We start from the raw sequence: 20,500 nt of genomic DNA, 5'->3' as shown, positions 1-20,500 counted from the left end.
CCGAGACCAATTTTCATCCTTTTACTGAGGAGGAAAAAAAATATTTAATATTTTTGTTGTATAAGGAATAGCGCCCAAGGCAGGTCCTTCTACTCCTGACCTCAGCCCCACACGCTCCTGCTTTATAAAGCTATAGGACAGAGCAGAGTTGGAATGGAAAGAAAAGTAGAGTAGAAGACAACAAACTGGAAGGGAGCAGGGGGGTGCAAAAAGAATGACGACAGCCACATATGTACCCAATACTTTTAGTTTCTGCAGCAAATCAGAATGATGGCAACCCAGTCCCTACACTGGCCAGTGAGGATGCAGGAGAAAATACCCAACACTAAGGGAGTGACAACAGAAGTCTGGGCCACAGCTACAGTCGGGAGGAGCCGGAGGGAAGAGGGAGGACCAGGTTTTCCTACTTGTGTCACACAAGCCCCGCCACCACTGCCGAGGCACACCTACAGTCCACCCATTTTCTTGTCTCACCACACTGTACATTCCTCCTCCTCCTCCTGGAGAATTCAGACCCTGGCTAGACACTCCACTCCGGGATAAGGCTGAGCAGTCCTAGTTCTCTAGACTGCCTCTTTCACAAAGATTGGATTAGGGTAGGTGAGAATTGTGAAGATTTAAAAAATAAAACCCAGAGAAACGTCAAAGCTGCCACCATGTAGCACCAGCGACCAGTTCTTGCACGGTTCTTCCCTGTCTCGGTGATCCCCTCCTGCAGAAGACAGCACAGCTCTGTCTTCCTCATGGAGTCTCTGCTGGCACCAGGTTATAACCTGGACGGTGGGGAGTGTCTGCCTTAGGCTGGTTTGTGCAAGAGGGCCACCTTAGGTCTCCTTGAGGACATTTATCTTAGCACAGATCTTGAGGGCAGGACCCAGCTTGATGTTCATGGCACTCATGAGATGTTCCTCTTTAAGTAATAAGAGGGCCTGTCCATCGATCTCCTGGGAACGAAACTCTTCTGCAATCTCTTGGCAGCCTAGGAGGAAACCGTGGGGTATGTATGAGAAGCTACATGGTAGCACCAAAAGTACTTGTCCTAAATCCAGTGATACAGTGGCCCAAGATGTCAAGATATGGAAGCAAAATGAAACCAGAGCAACTAGCTATTTTTTTTTAAAAAGAGCCAAGATAAAAGAACTAAGGTGTTCCACCAACTAAGCTGTTCAACTCAGATAACTTGAGGAAGGGAAAGGAGAGAGCAAAATACAGTGTTTTCTTTGACACTGCCAAGAAAATCAGCGTTCATGCCATCTCTAAGGGCCCAAAATTCAGACAAAATAGCGAGAAGGGTAGGATGGTTTTCCTTTCTGGAGAAAACTATCCCTTGTCAAGTGCGTGCGTGTATACATGCTCAGTCCCATCTGACCCCATGGACCATAGCCCACCAGGCTCCTCTGTCCACGGGATTCTCCAGGCAAGAACAGTGGAGTACGTTGCCATTTCCTTCTCTGGGGGACCTTCATCATACCATACTTGGGCCTCTACATTTCCATCTACAAAGCCCTGTGGGATGGCCTCAAAAAAACCATAGGAAAACAAAGCAATACAGATGACCCAGGTTCTGGCGGACAGGCCCTTGATACCTTGTAGAGAAGCAATGAACTCATAGACTTCCTCTACGCTCCAGCGGCTAGGATTACTGGATAGGAACACAGGGTTGATGCCATGTAATTCTGGGGTGGGTGGAGCTGTGTTGGGATTCCCCAGATCACGTTCTCCATGCCCTGCTCTCACGGATAAAGGCCCAGGAGATGTTGGAGAGAGTGCTTCATCGTAACTGGAATTATCTGAACCCCGGCTAGAGTCCTCTTGACCCTACAGGAAAAACAGTGAGATCATAAGTGTCATGAGGTCTCCCTCTCTCCCCCCATCCTAGGTTTGAGGCACAGAGGAAAAACTAATCCCAGCACAAGTAAAGTACTCTGTACTTCATATGCAAATGCCCAAAGTCACTAGTCTGCTCTCAAGTGCCTTTCAAGTGTGAACTGTGTCCCTCTCTTGGTTCCCTTCTTCTGCCAACAACTCCCCTAGATTTCCCTCCTCTAACAAGAGGTAAGGATTAACAGAAACAACAGGTAAATCAGATGAGAAGAGACAAAAAGATAAGGATTTCGGAATCTGGAGCGATGTGATCCATGTGAAACCAGAGTTCTGGTCTCACACTTTTTTTTTCCCAGGGGAAAGGAGCTGCTCTGCGGGGGAGAGAAGGAAACAGGCCCAGTTTGCAGCATCGCGCCCCACAATGATGGCTCACTCGGTGGCGCTTGCCCTGGATCTTGGCACGGGCGATGTCCGAGGAGCTGCGGCGGGGTCCGCGCCTGCGAACACGGGCATAGTTGGCTTCCTGAAATTCTTTCATTTTTTTCCTCTTCAGCCGGAATTGGTGGCTACAGCTCACATTATACCTGTGGGTCAGGGAACATACACGAGGTCAGGGGTGCTGCTATGCAAGACCACCTTGCTCTTCTGCTCTACATGTGAACTAGGATTTTAGGGGCCAATTTGGAGAAGAGAATGAAGGTGAAGGAGACGTTAGCTCTGAGTCTCGAGCGGATCCTGGGGAAGGGGTGTCCGAGGGAGGAGGGCGAGACGGGAGCCTACTGTACCTCTTAGCGCAAGTCATGGAGCAGAATCTCTTGGAGCCGCGGAATTGCTCGGCGGGGGCGTACTTCCCACAGTACTCGCACTTCAGGAGGTTTGCCTTCTTATCTAGCTCTGAAAACAAGGCAGCGCTGCAGGGCTGCATGGGTTCCTGCTGCCGCTCAGGCCACCCTCAGGCCCAGCACTGGACTCTAATTACTCTCAGCGTTCCCCTCAAAGACCTACTCAGCCTAACTGAGAACCCCGAAAACAAAGTTCAAAATCCAAAACCATAAAGACCTGTCCCTCAAGACATCACAGTCTTCCTAACCTTAAGCCAGATGATCTCCATTTTAAATGACTAATTTCTTCATAATTCGTAGTCTCAGATTTGACTGCACTTTTCCACAGGAGAGAGGAACTAATTACTAATGCCTGGAAAGATATGAGATTTCTCCCTCCCCACCCCACCTCCCCACACACACAGACACAGAAGTTTTCAAAAGCAGGAGAGGGGAAATGTAAACAAGACTCCTTAACATATATCACAGAATCTAAAATAAGGAGAACTGGAAATTAAGAAACAGCCTATTTCATATTATCCTTTGAAAAATATATCCTTATAGTAAATAATCCAACAGATCAGCTTGATAAAATTCCCCTTAACCCTATGGGAACAACTTCTGTGTGATTCTAGGTATACTGATGTAGATGGACTTCACATAATTCCCACTTGAAAGAGCTAATTGCTATTTTACGCTAAGTCCTCAAACACATCTCCATCAGCCTCGTTCCTAGATGGGTCTCTAAATGAATACTCACCAGCAGATGGACTGTCCCCACCCAAGGGACCACCCGACTGATTCTCATTCAGTCCTGTGGTGAGGCCAGTCTGCAGGGGCTTCTCAGACTCTTTCAATAACTGAGAACAGCCCACCTGTTCCAGAAAAAGGTGAGTTATATTAGCCTAACTCCTTTCTATAGCTTTCCCCACCACTTCTCACCACCATGTCTTTGCCTCGATCTCAGAGTTAATGGCGAAGTCACGCAGACAGAACCATTTTCAATATAGCAATCTAGAGTCTCTAACTGGCTTTTTTCAGATTAGCTGCTGGAGAAGGGGCTCCTACCCCAGCTCCCTATCTTGTCCTTTTCCTTCCTAAACTGCAGGGAACACACTTGGAAGCAAGAGACCTGTGTTCTAAGTCCTGCTTCTGCAACTCATGGTATCCAGAAAAGTCTCTCAACTTCTCCACCACAATTTTCTTCACTATGGAACAACCTAATTAGAGACTTCCCTGGTGGTCTAGTGGTTGAGACTCCAAGCTCCCAATGCAGGGGGCCCAGGTTAGTACCTGGTCAGGGAACTAGGATCCCAAATGCTGTACAATGCCCAAATGCTATACAAAGGGGCCCAAAAACAAACAAATAAAAAACAACCATGACAGCCTTAAAGGTCACTTTTTTCCTTTGCTTCTCCTCTCCCCACTATTTTCAGTTCCTGGTCTACATAGTCTTTCTTCTTCTTTTCCCTTCCTTCTTCATAGCTAATCCTACAAACAACAGAACTGAACCGTTCTCTAATAATTAAATAGTTCTGAGCCTTCTGAGTCTCTGGAGTTTGAAAAGACAGCCCAACAGACCAAGTCCCCATGTGAAAGCCCCACCTTCTGGCCCTGCCCTCACCGGGAAAGGCTCTGCTCCTTCCTGGATAACGAAGCCTTCAATGATGTGAGTGAGGATCTGGGGCTTCACAATGGCCTGGGGGGGCTTGGAGTCACCCATCTGTCTGGACACCATGGCCAGCGAAGGAGGGGGCGCTGATGGGGCAGGAGCCAAAGCTACAATGTCACTGCTCAGGGTGTTAGTGTTCGCGCTGGTCACTGGCTCAGCTTTCTCTAGAAAATAAACACGAGATTAAGGAACAGGGAGGGGATGACCTAAATGATCCAATGATGAGCCAAGCCAGCCTGATCGTCCACAGTAGCACATCTTCCTCTTTGATCAATCATCCTGGCTTCCCTGTGTCCAGCTCTCCACCAAGTTCAGGCCCACATTCTAATGAATCAGACTAAACTCTTAACTCACTCATAGCTTTCCTCTCATTTCTGTGCACTCGGCAGTCCTGCAGAAGTCCATTCCTCACCTCCAAGACCACCCTTCTCCTCCATGGCCTTTGGGCTCTCTACCACTGGCGATGTCTTCGCGGGAATCATTGAACTCAGTGTGGAGACATCATCTCGCTCCTCCTCAGACTCAGCCTTGCGCTTTACAGCCAGTGTCTGGGGTTTGCCCTATAAAGTGAAGAACAGGAAGGAAAACAAGATTTATGAGCAAAGGATAATGATGAAACGCAATTACTCCCATACTGTCCAAGAAAATTTTCTTAGTTCTAGATTCCCCAGTGTGTGTATGTCCCATGGTACAGTAAAATTTCTGGTCATTCCCAACAAGTGTAATTTCTACATCAAGACAAAAGAACATACAACATTATTTAGTCCTGACCTAGACCTGGAGACCCGGGTTCATCACAGCCCAACTGAGAATTGCTGTTTCTTTAAAGATTGATTTTGGTGGTTAAAGCTGTATCTTAATATAACTTAGTATAGATCCAAAAATACAGAATTTCATGTAGGAGTACGACATTCAGGTATTATATACGTTGATGTCTCTTATGAAAGACTGAATACATGCCAGGATCTTAACCTTCCATTAAAACTCTCTCTTACAAAAGAAGCACTAATATCCTAACCTCCTCAACCCTTTATTCCCTTCCGAAATTAAGCTCAGGTCCCCTTGAGGATGACATGTGCTCACAATCACGGGGCAACACTCACCGGCAGGTGCACAGACTGCATGTAGAAGGCGGCAGGGACCTGCGCGACCACCGGTGAGGAGGTGGTCGCCCCTCCCTTCACCACATGCGCCGTCCCCTGCACAGGGGCCAGGGTCATCCCTGAGGCCAACGTGGGTGGGCACTCCTGCAGCGCACCGGGGGCCTGGGATGAAGGCGGCGAGGAGGCCAAGTGGGCCTGGCCTGGCGGCACTGTGCCTGGCATCCCCCGGGAAGTGGGGACTGCAGCTGCCAGCTGGGCCAGCCCCAAAGCCTGGGCCTGGGCTGTACCCGGCTGCCGGGTGCCCACCACCTGCACAGGGATGTGGGGTGGGGGCTGCTGGGCGGCAGACATCTTGGCAGCCCCTAGCTGAGGGGGCTTGAGGGGGGCTGCCGGCGGTTTGGACTGGATGGGAATAGGGGGCTTGGGGGCGGGGTCCGGCGGCAGGGACAGCGGTGAAGACTGCAGCATGGGCTGGACGACCAGGGTCTGGGCTGGCTGCTGGGATGGGGACGGCGGGACCGGCTGGGTCGGGGGACCCGGCGGAGGCTGCGGGGCAGTGAGGGTGGTGGCCTGCTGTTGCTGCTGCTGCTGCTGCTGCTGCTGGGCCAGCTGGAGGTGCGTGGCTGTGTGCAGAAGCTGGGACTGGCGGTGCGGGAACTGCTGCTGGTGGTGGATGGCGATCTGCTGCTGGATCACCACCTGCTTCTGCTGGAGGTGGATCTGCTGCTGCTGCTGAATCAGGGAGTGGGGCTGGATCTGCGTGTAGGTGGCTGCGGGAACGAGCCCCCAGAGACACAAAAGGAAGGGAGAGCAGACATGAGCAACATCATCAAAGGCGCCAGTCAAAGCAGCTTTCCAAGGTGAACCTAGTTGTAGACTCAAACTACGAATGGAAAGCGAGCTGGAGGGGCCTGACAGGCCACCTGGTTTACACTCTTTCCTCTGAGTCGGACGTTACCAACCATCTCCAGCCTTAAAGATGTCAGGGAAAGACCACCTTTGCTCAAGCATGTAACAGTCCTCACTAATTTCCTGCATTTATCTAACTCTTTTTTCTCTTTTTTTGCTTTATTTAAATCCTATTACTTGGCACTCAGCAAGGACAATGGCGGGCCCAATCTAATCTTCATGGTTAGATTCTTCTCCTCAAGCGCCAAGTCCACATTTCATTTGTTTTTACATCCCTAGAACCCAGCCCAGGTCCTGATACACAAGAAACACTTAACAGTCACTGAAAGAATAAATATCCACAGAGGTAAAGCTACCAACATCTTCCCATGATTGCCTCGGGTCTCCACGATTCATCAGTTTAGGTCACCACCCATGAGAAGTTTTAAGAGTCAGCCGCTGTGGGCTCGGACTTGACCCAGTTCCCTCCACTGTAAACTGGAGATGGGATCTCCCCTGCTTCACACCCTACCAGAGTGCCCAGAAACTATATGTGACATGAAAGCACTTTGATATTACAAGTGCCATAGTTTGTAAAGTGCCATACTAGGTGTTAGGAAAACAAATGATAAGTAACTCTTAAATTTGGGGAGTACATTACTCAAATATACAACACTTAAAGTACTAGAAACAAGGAAGCAAAAATAAACACTACCAGATAGGGTATCCACATCTAACTCTATCCACAGCCTGAAAGCAAGCACTACCCTGGGTTATTACTATTATTTATTCTTTTTAATCCTTACCATCCTTACCATCAATACAGATGATCACCAGTTGGACTGTATTAAAGCAGGGCTCTATCTGCTCACCCTAAGTACTCGAAGGCACACAGTCTTTGCTCTACACTGCCAACTGACCAACAGTAAATGTGTGAGGAAGAGAACTCATCCCTTACGATAAATTGCAAGCTCCATGGGCAGAAGAGTCTGTTTTTCAATGATGTATTCCAGTACCCTCCCTAGAACACAGCAAGCTATTCAAAAAGAACTGAGTGGGAACTTCCCCAGTGGTCTAGTAGTTAAGATTCCACCTTCCAATGCAGGGAACAGGGGTCTGATCGATCCCACATGCTTGGGACAATTAAGACTGTGCACCACAACTACAGAGAAGCCTGTGCACAGCAATGAAGAACCAAATGCTACAATGAAGACTGAAGCACTTAGTTGCGTGCTACAACTAAGACTCAGAACAACCAAATTTTAAAAAAAGAAAGAAAAGACCCTAGTGAATGAAAGGGTAGAGGGAGTAAATTGAAGAAGTCAGGACCTAAGAAGGAGAGGACAAGGCAACTTGTAAACTGACTGCTGCCCGGCAGAAACAGACAAGATCCCTCTCTGCTACCTGTCATCCTGTCTCCTGGACTAATACAAACAAGGCTGATGTGATTCTTTCCTTTCACTATTTCAGGACCAAAACGAGCAAGAAGGGCAAAGACACGGACCCTGAAGACTTCAAGCTAGCCCCGAGGGAATAAGAACATTATGGGAAGAGACAGAGTACCTGAGCTAATGAGGGTCTGGCTGGGAGCAGGAGTGGCGGTCCGGGTGAGGTTCATGCCCACGTTCTGCTGACCAGTTCCGTCTGCTTCTGCTTTCTTGGCTGCTGCGCTTTCTGCTTCTGTCTGGCTGCCCTGACTCACAGTCACTGCCTGGGCTGCAGGCAAGGGCTGCACCACTCCAGTGCCCTTCCTGGGGCAGCTCCCACCACCACCCATTCCTGAGGAAGGTAACTGCCCCAAGCCCCCAGGAGCCTGGCCGCCTCCTCCAGGACCCATGGACCCTGGGATGCTAGTCCCACTGCCTCCACCAGCTTGACTGAGGTTGAGGGACTGGCCTGAGGCCCCAGAGGAAGCCTGAGCCACCGCAAGGGCCTGGCTAGAGGCCTGGGAGAGGCTGGAGACAGGGGAGGCCCCAGGAGGGATGGCCTTCTGGGCAGAGCCTTGCATTTGGGGTCCTTGGGCAGAGGCCTGCTGGTTCCTGACGGCCAAGTTCTGCACCTGAAAGACAGGAAGCAAAAGGCAGATTGAGAAACTTGGGGAGCAAGGGCACTAAAGTGAAAGACTACCATGACTGAGTCAGAAGCAGTGACGACAGCTACAGATATTCCACGGCCCCCTCAGCTGTACCCTCACCTGTACACACAGAGAAGGTCTTCCCAGAGAGGGGCTCTCAAGTCATATCTGATTCTCAGTCTCCTTCATTCTCTACAAAATCTGTCATCAAGTTCAGTTATTTTATTCCTTCAAGATGTCTCAGACTTTCCCTTTCTTCCCCATTCATTCAACATCTACCAACTACTGCACTGGATACTGGGAATGCAGAGATCAAAGACACAAGCCCCTGCTTTTAATGAGTACTTTCTACTCGAGAAGACAAGAAAACCAAGTTACACCATGCACAGATATGCACCCAGTGCTAGGGGAGTGCAGAGGAGGAAGAGTAGTAACTCAGACAAAGCGCATGAGGGAAGACATGCTAACACAGGCGATGTCTGAGCTGAGAACCAACAGGGTTTGAAGACACAGGTAACAACAATGCAAGACCACTGAGCCAAGAAAGAGCACCGTGTTTTTGGAAATGATAAATATTTCATTATGTTTGGGGAAGGCTGCAGGGAGTGGCAAGAAATGAAGCTATGCAGGTAGGCTGAGGCTAGAAAGAGGCCAGATCTTGAAGGGCTTGGAATGTTAAAATGAGAAATTCCCAGCACCGAGCACAGTGCCTGACAGACCGCAAGTGGTCCAGTGTATCAACGGAGAGAAGGGATGACAAGCTCTTAATGAATCACAGGAAGCCACTGAAGAATACTCATCAGAAAGACCACGATCAACTCTATTGTCAAAACCATTCTTTGAGCACAGCCACTCTGGAAAACAGTTTGGCATTTTGTCCTAAAGTTGAAATATTCACACATGCTCTAACCCAGGAGTCCCACAAGAGAAGGGCTCACTGTAGACAATGGGAGGCATGTGTAAGAATGGTCACAGCAGCACGAGTCATCCTAACAAAAGCCTAAAAACCAACCAAATGGCCACCATCAGAAGAGAGGATGAATGAACTCTAGTATATTCACACAGTGGAATATTACATGGAAATCAAAACAAAGTACAATGACATGCAACAATACAGATGGATTTTGACAATAAGTCATTTAATGAAGGTATTCCCCAAAGGATTATATACAAGGTAAGTACCTTATAGATTTAAATACAAATTTATATTTTTATATATATATATATCCACATGGTATCTGGAACTTGCTTCTAAATAATCCACAGATGAAGGGAAAGGGCCTGGAGAAATTGACCACATGTCAATAAATGCTGAAGTTGGATGATTAAGCACATACAGATTCGTATTTCTTTGTTTTTATAAATGTTTGAAATGTTCCATATTAAAAAGAACATTTTAGAAATATAGTAAAGGCAGTAAAGCTATATACAAAAAGGGTTACAGGGAAGGATGAATCAGAATGAACGTCACCATGGATGAGTAGGGGCAGGCAGTGGAGCTCCATCTGGAGCTGGGGCTGGCTTATTACATGATTAAAACTTACAGAGTAAATGTTTTAAAAAGTGGACCATGAATGAACCATTGATGAGAGGATGCCACGAGTCAAGGATTATTATGATTCATCAAATTCTGTAGGCCAGAGGTACAATTAAAAATGTTAGGGAAGTTTGTGAGAGAATGGATATATGTATGTGAATGGCTGAGTCCCTCTGCTGCTCACCTGAAATTATCACAACAAATGTTAATAAGCTGTACTCCGATACAAAATATAAAGTTTTTTTTTAAAAAGTAACAATGTATATCTTATTAAAAAAACTTATCCTGATAGTAATATGGGAGAGGATTAGAGACGGAAGCAAATAAGGCTGAAATTGAGGCCAGTTAGGAAACTAGTAGAGTAATTCAGGTGAAAAATAAAAAGAACCCGAATTCAGACAATAGTAAAGTAGAGAAATAACAGCTTTCGAGAGAGATTTACAAAAATCATCAGGACTGGGTACTGGGCCACGTACATATTACCTGGCAATTACGAAGATTCTTCTCATCAGCTTCCTTCCCGTCATGGCTATTTAAAACTTTCCTCCTCTCCCTGCCTCTGAACCACTTCCTCTTTCCCCTCTCACTGTTCACTCCCACAGAGATGATACCACCACCTCTGGTCCCACCGCCAAACCTGGCCCTGTACCTCCGTCAGCCCCCATCATTCTCCCCTCACCCCGGCCACCTTCTCTCCTTCCTCCTATCAAAGGCTCACTAGGCTCAGGATCTCATTCCCTCCTCCTCAATTCTTTCCTGTCCCTTCACTCACCTCTCCTCTGCTGGCTCCCTCCCACCGGCAAGCCTGAACCCCCTCCCCAAGCCCAGCTTCACCCTCCTCTCCTGTTCCTACATTCAAGGCTGAGGAATGTCGCCTGTGTGATCACAAAGAGAGCCAAACTCTTAAACACTCACTGTGTCCAGGCACTGTTCAAACACTCAGACACATCAACTCACTGAGTCCTCACAACATACCCTGGGACAAGTATTTTATAACGGCTATTTAATAGACAAAGAAATTGTGGCAAGAAGATGTTGGGCCATTTGCAGGGGTCACAGTAAGTCAGAGTTGGAACTGACCCTAACGAAGATTTACACTTTCAACCACTACTCTGTCCATCCACAGACCAACACACAAACATCTGATGAACAGATGTTTAAGTGAAAGAACTGCTATGGAAGCAGGTTCTACCTCATCCTGACGCCACCACTACTGCTGTAGTCTAAACCAAAGGCTGTATCTGTAACTGACCCCAACAGTTTCTCAGCAGGTTCCCTCATTTCTCTTCCTTCTCCAGGCACAGGCTCCGAAATCAGTCTTTCTCAAGTAGTTTCCTGACTCTCTTAATCTGCTGCTCAAGTCAGCAGTGCCACTCCTACCTACAAAGTCACGTGGCTTTCAGATTTGTCCTTAACAATGCCCTTTCCTGCCACAAGCTTATTGTCTCCACTTTATTCACTCATCTCCAACTCACAGTCACATATCTGAGTAGTCAGGCTTTGACACATGCTATTCTCTCTCTCTAGTGTTCATGCTACTCCAAATCAAATGCCACCCATCCTTTCAGAATCTGCTCAAGTTTACTGAAATGGAGAGCTCAGTGTTTACTTGCTGACTGATAAAAACTAAAAGAATGAAATAAGTACCATAAGACCCCAGTTTGTATGCCATGCAAAAGAAGCTAAAACACTGCTCTCTCTCTATATATATTTTTGTTTGAGATAAGGCACAGAAAACACACTGGTGAGGAAGATTATACTGGAAACACCTTTGAGTGAAACAGACTGCTAAAGGTTGAAAGCTATAGTAACTCATAGAGAAGAAATCAAGTGTTCTGCCAGCAACTCAGCTTGATGTCTGTCTTACCAGAATTCCCTCCACCACCCCTTATCTTCCAGAGAGTACTGCAAGGACAAGGAACTAGGACTTTCTGAATAAAACAGCTATGGAGAGCTAAAAGGAGGGCAGGGACACCGGTCCTATATTAAGAATAAAGCTTCCCTGGATAAGGGGAGTTTGGAGGGAAAATGGATACACATATATGTATGGCTGAGTCCCTCTGCCGTCCACCTGAAATTACCACACCATTATCAGCTATACTCTAATATAAAATAAAAAGTTTTTTTAAAAAAAAGGAGGTGGCTTCCCATATCCCCAGGGCTGTTTTCAGTTAAGCCTACTTCCCTTCCTAATTCAAATAACTAAAAAGGTGTAAGGGATTCAAGTTCTACAGAAATTGAGGGTGGGGTAGGGGGAAGAATTCTGAAAAGTTGTAATGGGGTGGAAGGGTGATCCCTGGTCCAAGGCCACTCCATTCGCCCTCCCCAGGGCCCGTCCGCAGGTCAAGTGGTCACCACTGACCTGATCAGCATCTGTGTGGACTCCAGGAGACTGAGCAGATGGCGCCTCCTGCTGGACTGCAGCCACTGCCCCGTTAGGCATCAGGATGAGTTGGGAGGCTAGAGGCACATTCCGGCCCAGGGTCCGGTTTACCTGCAATAGGTTTCCCAGCTGTGGCTGGCAAGGAGAGGATGAAGAGCAGAGGAAACAGAACAAGAGAAAGGGGAGAGAGACAGAAGAAACGGAAGGGAAGGACCACAAGACAAAATAAACAGAAGATACGAAACCGCTAGGCCCTGCCCCTTTCCACACCAACCCAGGAGACCCTCATCCTCCACGTGTGATGAATCGTCCGAAGAAAACCTGGAACGTGTATAAACTATACACTGACAACAAAGAATCAAACATCAAAAAGGCTGAGACAATGAGTCGGGAACAAGGGTTTATATATACTAAGCAGACAGGCCAAGAGGTAACACTTAGGATTTGTGCAAGTGAGCCATGGCTTTAAAGATTAGACTATATCTGGTGCAAATTTCTTTAAAACTGAGGTGAAATCTTCTAACTTAGGATCTCAATTGTTTGTAAGCTACCTGTGAACACTGAGCGTCACATCTAGAGGTAAGTCAGGCATAGGAAGCAGATCCACTTGTCCTAAAACATCTGGGTAACCATGATGACACGGACTTCCCTTGTGGGTCAGCTGGTAAAGAATCCGCCTGCAGTGCGGGAGACCTGGGTTTGATCCCTGGGTTGGAAGATCCCCTGGAGAAGGGAAAGGCTACCCACTCCAGTATTCTGGCCTGGAGAATTCCATGGACTGTATAGCCCATGGGATCACTAAAAGTTGGATACGACTGAGCAACTTTCACTTTCAACCATGATGACATAAAAGAGCTTTCACTCTGGGAAATTCCCTGATGGTCCAGTGGTTAAGACTTGAGCCTGGGTTCAATCCCTAGTTGGGGAACTAACATCCCAAAAGGTGCACAGTGCAGCCAGAAAAAAAAAGGCTTTCACTCAACAAGTCAGAGAACAATTATGTCCCTGGGACAATGGTGGCTGTGGCTTACCCGTAGATACATCTGGGCCTGGGACTGGTTGAGGGGTGGGGAGGTGGTGTTCCCCAGTAGCACAGACTGGGTCAAAGTGGTAGCACTGGGAGAGCTCACACTCTGGGACCGGCTGATGAGCTGGGCAGCCGATGTGGTGGCCAGATTGATCTGTGTGGTACAGAAGGGAACCAGGACTAAGGATGGGGGAAGAGACACAAGGAAATACACATGACTGACAAACTCAGAGTGACACCAGCAAAAGCAGAGTATCTCACTTTCACAGAGTCAGGAGGAAATGAACACCTTACCATCCACACCTGTTATCCTGGCCTCTAAAGGCTATCAGCAAAGTACAGAAACCAGGCCCTAATCACCAGTGTAAGAGCTGAGGAGCAAAGGACGAAATGGAATAGATTCTACTTCTCAGTCAAGAATCCAACGATTAGCCCTTGGGACCCTTTGATTCCTCCTGCCCAGGATTTTCTTCCTCCTTAAGACACCTCTACAGATCCATACTGGTTACTCTCCCTTTTACTGATATTCTCTACGCACGATCAGTAAATACCATCAATGGTGAAATAAACACTCTCAGATCAGTGGCACAAAGTATTGGGTTGGCCAAAAAGTGCACTCAGGTTTCCTGAAATATCTTACAGAAAAATCTGAATGTTGGCAAACCCAAGAATTTAACTGAAAGACACAGACCCAGGGAGGAAAGCCCCTTGGTGGGGACAGGCAGTACTCACGGAGGCCTGGGTGGTGGTGGTCTGCTGCTGTGCAGTGCTGGTGTTTGGGGAGCTGGCCTGCCGACTGGCAGCAATTGTAGCCTGTTAGAGGGCAAAGACGACAAGAGAGAACAGAGACAACAAAGGCAAAGGCTCTGAATCTTCCAGGAACAAATCACAGGCACAAAATATAACTGAGATTTCAGGTAAGAGCAGTGAGCCTCTACTGTGGAGCAAGGACAAGTATGTTCACTATGTCAATCACCCTCATATTACTGCATATGCTAACCCCACGACTCCCACATAACCCGCCCTGAGCAGTTGGCAGCCCTTGCTCTTTCTCCTGCTTTCTTTTAGTTGGAAGAACCTTTGGTCAGGTCACATCAGAAGTCACTGCTAAGTCCAGCCCAGAGCTGCCTGATCAATACAAATGTAAGGTGAGCCACCTATATCATTTTCTAATATGAACATTTTTCAAAGAGTAAAAAGAAACAGAAATAAACTTTAAAAATTTACTTTATTTAAGCTGATCTGTCTCATTTTAACACATACCAACATAAACGAACTTCTGAGCTTTTTCGAACTAAAAAGTCTCTGAGATCCAAAATCTTCTCCCATATCTCCATCTGGACTAGCTGCATTTGTTGGTTTTTTTTTTTTTTTTAAGGAGACAGATTTTCTAAAATATTTGGCTGGGTCCCGTCTTAGTTGCGGTACTCATAGTCCTCATTGCGTCCCGTGGGATCTTTCATTGCAGCCCAGACTCTCTCGTGGTGGCGTGTGGTATCAGTGAACTACAGCATGGGCTTAGCTGCTGCAAGGTGTATGATATCTTACTTCCCTGACCAGGGGTTGAACCCTCGTCTCTTGCACTACAAGGCAGATTCTCAACCACTAGACCACCAGGGAAGTCCTAGAGACTAGCTGTATTTTAAGTGCTCAACAGCTGCCTGTGGCTAACGGCTACTACACTGGACAGTGCAGGGCTAGCACACAGCCGTGCTACCTCTAAAAGACAGTTCTCCCACGGTTCTTACTGTGAGCCCACACGCCGAGGTCCACTCATCCTCCTGCAAAAGGACAGGAGGCACGGGACACTGTTCCCAGCCTGGCTCAGTGGCGGGTGTGGTGTGTTCCGACCCACCTGTACTGCCTTTCCCCTCCCTCCTGGGCCAGCTGGCTGCTGACCTCTCACCTGCTGGACGGCAGCCAGGCTATGCAGCTGGGCATTGCTGAGCTGCTGCTGGAGCATGAACTGGTGGAAATACTGAGCCGCGTTGGGCTGACGCTGCAGTGCCTGCAGAGCCTAGGGAGAAACAGAAGGGAATCATTCCACTTGGGATGAACCACTCCTAACACCTATACTGTGGAAATCACTGGGATCCTGGGAAAGGGACACATGGGGAGGAGAGAAACAAAGGAAAAGATAGGTATCTGGTTAGCCTGTCAACATCTGATATGTCCATTTTTATATTAGAACCAGTGAGTTCATGTAGTCCTTAAAAAGTAGGGACACAATTAATTGAAAAATACAGCAGTATAATCTCACATGAACTTGTATTTCCCAAAATGGAATCTGGAAATATCTGATATAACAACGAATTAGGACTAAACTGGCTGAAAATAAATGGAATGTTGATTAATGTAAAGAGAAGAAAATAAAAGACCATATTCTAGGGACACAGTAAAGGTGATAGAGCCCTGCCTGTGTGCGTGCTCAGTCGTGTCCAACTCTTTTCGACCCCATGAATTACACCCTGCCAGGCTCCCCTGTCCATGGAATTCTCCAGGCAAGAATACTGGAGTGGGCTGCTATTGCCTTCTCCAGGGGATCAACCCAGGGATCAAACCCGCGCCTCTTGCATCTCCTGCACTGGAAGGCTGATTCTTTACCACTGAGCCACCTAGGAAGCCCGACAGGGCTCTAAAGGGTTGAAAATGATGAAAAATAAAATAAACAGTGACTATGAAAGTCTGTATCAGGTAAAATTTTCAAGTAACTGGAATTTTTAAACATCTACAGTATAATGCTAACAGGTGTTTATAAAGACAGTATCAGTAATTCAGTTTTGGCGTTAACTTCAAAGCCAAAACTACATTCCTTTTTTTTCTTTCCAGGAGCCGAAATAGTTGAGGTTCTTAACTTCCACTACCCAGGGTGATTTTCAAGAAAGACCCAAAAATAAAAACCTGACAATCCTTGAAGAGAAATGGTTAGTGAGATCTAGCAACATGAACTAAATGATATAAAAACCTTAAAGACTGATATCTCGTTCTGCCTGCTTGCTCAAACTGTTGTAAACCCCAAAGGTTCTCAGACCTGCAAGTGACCTTTGTCATCACCTGATCGTACTTGCCCAGTCTGCTGGAAAGAAACCAAGGGTGATTATCTTCCTGCATCCTTGCCCACCCCAAGCCAATGCTCACAGCCCCTCAGTGCTGAGCCTCACCTGCACAGCCTGCCGTTCATACAGTGACATTTGAGCGATCTGGGGCCGAGAGCTGCCCCCAGAGCCAGAACTCCCATTGGTGGAGTTGGAGTTCTGTTCACTCTCAGTCTCCATGATAGAGGTCCAGGGTCCCCACGGCTGGCGCTCTGACTCCAGACCTAGATGGAAGAAGCAACGGGTTAAAATGTACACCTGATCTCCAGTGACTATTTCATGTTATTATTTATTCAAGTTACCTAAGAACCTTCCTTTTCTTCCAGAAGCCATGATTGCTCTGTTTTAATAATGACCAAATCTTCAATACACTTATAACCATATCTTCCCCACCATCTTTTGAAACTAAGCGATGTCTCAAAAAACACAACTTTAACCTATTTCCTCCTGGCTGTCATTAAATAGAAAATGGCCTGAATGTAAGATGGTTCCTTATAAGAGTAAGGCTATTTTATATCCCCATCACACCTTTGAACAGTTTAAAATCATCCCATTTAAACATGCAACACCACTATCAGCCTCACCTTAACAATGGCACCATGTACCGAGAAGTCACTGGGCGCCTCCTCTCACTGGGCTAGGCCTTCACCGCCATTATTTATCAGTGCTTTACGGTAAATATAATTATCTTCACTTTACAATTGTGGAAATGAGGTTGTCAGAGGTTAAGCAAGTAGTCCTAGTTAAGTATCAAATCTTTACGCTAGGACACAGGTCTTCAAACCAAAAACAATCTGTGGTTAAGGCCGTGTCACTCACTTCGAGTACCCATTGTCTTCATTTTATGGAGGAGGGGCTTATGGTACAGAAAGGACCAAAGCAACATAAAAAGTCATAAAACTGGGAGGTAGAAGAGCTAGACTATAGCCCATCTCACCCAAAGAGCTGCCTGGCTGGAGCTGGGGCTACTAGTAACACCTTGGCCATGGTACTTTATCTTCTTCCACCTCAGTTCCCCTGGATGCAGAGAATTCCCAAGTAAATATAACACATCATTGTAACAAACGACTTACAGGTATTAAACATAGTAAAGACAGCAATCAAAGCTTCAAGAAAGTAAGATTCAATGTTTTCGCCCACTAAAGTAACCAGAATTTATCCTCTGGGGTCTACTCTAAAATTTGCAAAGAACACATGAAAACATTGCTAAGAACACAGCAAAGAAACAGATGAGAAGGAAGAAGAAACATGCCATCAAAGCAGCGTTAAATGACAATAAGTTTCTTTGGTTCTTTCTTTTCTTTGTCCCCTTCTTTTGCTATTTTTTCTCTACTTTTGAGGCATGGAGGAGCCATTGGAAATATCAGGTCAGCACAGCACAATTTGGTTTAGGAATGTAAACAACAAATTAGAATATCTGCTAAGGTGTGCCGATAGTTTCACTCAGGTGAATCCATTTTAATGATACCATCCAAAACAAAGAAACTAAATAAAATCAAACTGCTTGGCCTTGGAAATTAGAGTTGGGGAGATTTCTTATGGGTCCATTCCCAGTTATAATCTGATTGCATCCTTATCCTCCAAGAATTCAGTTGTCCAGTAAGAGCAAATGTCATTGCAAACATGGATATAACCCATGAAGTATACAGGAGAAATCACACTGGCTTCAAGTCTAGCCTATCTTCACCCCACATCTTTTGCCAAAATATCAAAGCACTAAACAGATACAGACCCATGAATCCTCATTATCAGCATGCGGAGGAAAAAAAGTGGGTAAGCATTAGAGGCAGCACGGCATAGTTGTATAGAAGATGGGACCTAGTTCACTGGACTCAGAGGGAGGAGACCCCCTTTACTAGCTAGAGGAGACATGAATTCCCTTCGTAGATGAAAAGGCTAATAAACTATATGATCCCCATCTCCCCCCAAAATGGAAGTCTTAATAATTTTTCAGGTTGTGAAACAGAAAAGAGGTGGAAAGAGACCAGTTTAAAGTCTTAAACAAAACCAGGAGAAACTGTCATCAAAACCAGGATTCCTGGATCCCAGGCACATAAGTCTATTCATTTGTGCTCAGCTTCGGGGCTGTAAAATCAAATACAGAAAATGAAGACAACAGAAAGTCTGGGAGGCACAGTCAATTTAAATTTTCAGAATTTAACTGGAAGAGAAAGCATGAAAAGCTGAACCATAGAGGTCCCCTGAATCACGAAACTGGGGTCATCCTGAAATATAGTATTTGGGGGTTGTGGGGCTGGGCTGGAGTAGATCTTTGGCAAGGAGCTAGAGGAAGATAATGAAGTGGACCAGGTTCCGGGCCTCCTGAGCCAAGAGTTGGAGAAAATCAATTTCCCCAAGCATGAAACTCTTGCCTCCCAGGAAAGATGGGGCATAGATAGGAAGGGGGGAAGGAGAAGGGGGTGGGTTCGGGGGAGACTGTGCCACAGAAATCGAAGCCATCTGAAGAATAGGAGTAGACGCCCCCAGGGGTCCTTGTATCTAGAACCTTGATGAGAACGAGTTCCCAAGAGGAGTCAACCCCACCGGGAGAAGGGGGCTCACGGAGCGGTGGTGCCAGGAGTGAACCGACCCCAAGTGAGCGGAGAAGTGTGCTTACTGGTAGCGGGGAGACAGGCAGGAGGGAGACAGAAATCGAGGAACTGGGAGGCTGAGGAACCCAGGGGACCAGAAAAAAGCAGGGAGAGAAGTAGACGGCACGCTTGGATGGGAAAGCCAAAGTCAGAGGAGGGAAAATGAATGAGACAAGGAGCGGTCAGGAGCAACTAGGGTGACGGACGGACAGCAGTGAGCACAGCTCACAGTGTGAAAATGAATAGAGGAGCGAGAGGCTCGGGCAGCAGAGCGAAGGACCGCAGGGCGAGCGCCAGAGGTAGGCAGGGAAAGACGCCGGGGGAGGTACCTGGGGCGTTCCACAGCCCGCGGCGGCTGCAGAAACATCCCCGCGCGGCCAAGCCCCCGGAGGTCCTGCCCCTGCCCCGCCGCGGCCGCCCGCTTACCTCCGCGCCTGGCTCCGCACCCGGGCGCTCCCGGGATAGGGGGTGGGGGGCGTCCACCTCACGTGCCGGGGTCCCCGGGCGCCGGGCCGGGTGGGGGGCGCGCTCGGCCTCCGCGGCGGGCTCCCCTCGCCTCCTCCCCTTCCTGGAGGGGCGGGGGCGCCGAGGGCGGGGTGGGAGGCGCCCGGCGCGGCCGCGGCTCCCCGCCCCTCCCGCCGCTCCGGGTGCGGGCCGGCCGCGGCTCCGCCAGGCCTCCGGGGCTCGCTCCGGGGCCTGTCACTTCCTGCCGGGCGGAGAGGGTGGGGGCGGCAGGCCGGGGGCTGCGGGCCCGGCTGGAGGAGGGGGCTGGCGGGGAGGTGCTTCCGGGGCAGCCGGACCCCTCCCCCGTCCCTCCCCCTCCCCTCCGTGGCCTCCCCCCTCCCTCCCGCGCGTCCCTCGTTTCCTGCCGGCGCCCGTTGCCATGACGACGCCGCTGCCGGGCCTCCGCGCTCTAGGCCTCGGGGTTTTTTTTCCCCCTCTCTCGCTCTTTCTCCTCTTTTTTTCCCTTCTTTCTCTCCGAGCGCTGCTCGTCGGTGGGAGGGAAGAAACCGAGAAAGTGGTGGCCTCTAGCGGGGGAAACTCACCTCTCAGAAAAGGAGAGGGAGATGGGAGAAGGGAGGGAAGTGACGTGAAGAAGAGGGAAAAAGAAGGTATTTTCTGGAGCTTCTGGGAATAAGGGATAGAAAGAAAGGATCAAAGGGACCAACAGGCTGAGCGGGAGAAAGCCAAGCAAGGACCCTAGAGAAACGGTAGACGGGGGAAGGAAATAAAGCCGAGGAAAGGAGAGAAAAGGACAGGAAAAAAAAAAATTGAGGCAAAGGGGAGAGAATGTTGATGGTTTAATTCCGCACCCCTCACCTCCACTCGGAGAAGGCGGGAAAAGCTGTACGGCAAACAGTGAACCCGTTAGGAGTTGACATTCCTTCAAAAGCTTCCGCCTAATATAACTTGCTTTGAATAACGTGTTTAAGTCTGTTATTTCAGGGTTTGGTGTTCGTCTCTATTCTTAGATTTAAATGTGTA

At 47.9% G+C, this 20,500-nt stretch overlaps 1 protein-coding gene across 6 annotated transcripts; it reads right to left on the bottom strand.

The window, feature by feature from the left end:
- Nucleotides 1-7: 7 nt before the first annotated feature.
- PHC1 (polyhomeotic homolog 1) lies at nt 8-19,794 on the bottom strand. 6 transcript variants are annotated; one of them, XM_070371039.1, is made up of 15 exons: nt 19,442-19,794; nt 16,491-16,648; nt 15,236-15,346; nt 14,062-14,142; nt 13,334-13,483; nt 12,282-12,437; nt 7,872-8,367; nt 5,421-6,190; nt 4,730-4,877; nt 4,270-4,481; nt 3,406-3,520; nt 2,610-2,718; nt 2,258-2,408; nt 1,587-1,818; nt 8-979 (listed from the first exon to the last, which is right to left on the bottom strand). In XM_070371039.1, exons 2-15 carry the CDS (start codon nt 16,602-16,604, stop codon nt 825-827), a joined length of 3,000 nt encoding a protein of 999 aa, XP_070227140.1. In that variant the 5' UTR covers nt 16,605-16,648; nt 19,442-19,794; the 3' UTR covers nt 8-824. The 6 variants fall into 6 exon arrangements, with proteins under 6 accessions (XP_070227140.1, XP_070227143.1, XP_070227142.1 ...); XM_070371042.1 differs by having other exon boundaries at nt 12,282-12,413; nt 19,442-19,793; XM_070371041.1 differs by lacking the exon at nt 19,442-19,794 and adding an exon at nt 19,345-19,361.
- Nucleotides 19,795-20,500: the final 706 nt, after the last annotated feature.

This window comes from Bos mutus, chromosome 5 (genome assembly GCF_027580195.1).
Source record: "Bos mutus isolate GX-2022 chromosome 5, NWIPB_WYAK_1.1, whole genome shotgun sequence".
NCBI classification, from domain to species: Eukaryota; Metazoa; Chordata; class Mammalia; order Artiodactyla; family Bovidae; genus Bos; species Bos mutus.
This window is presented reverse-complemented; position numbering and strand designations above follow the sequence as displayed.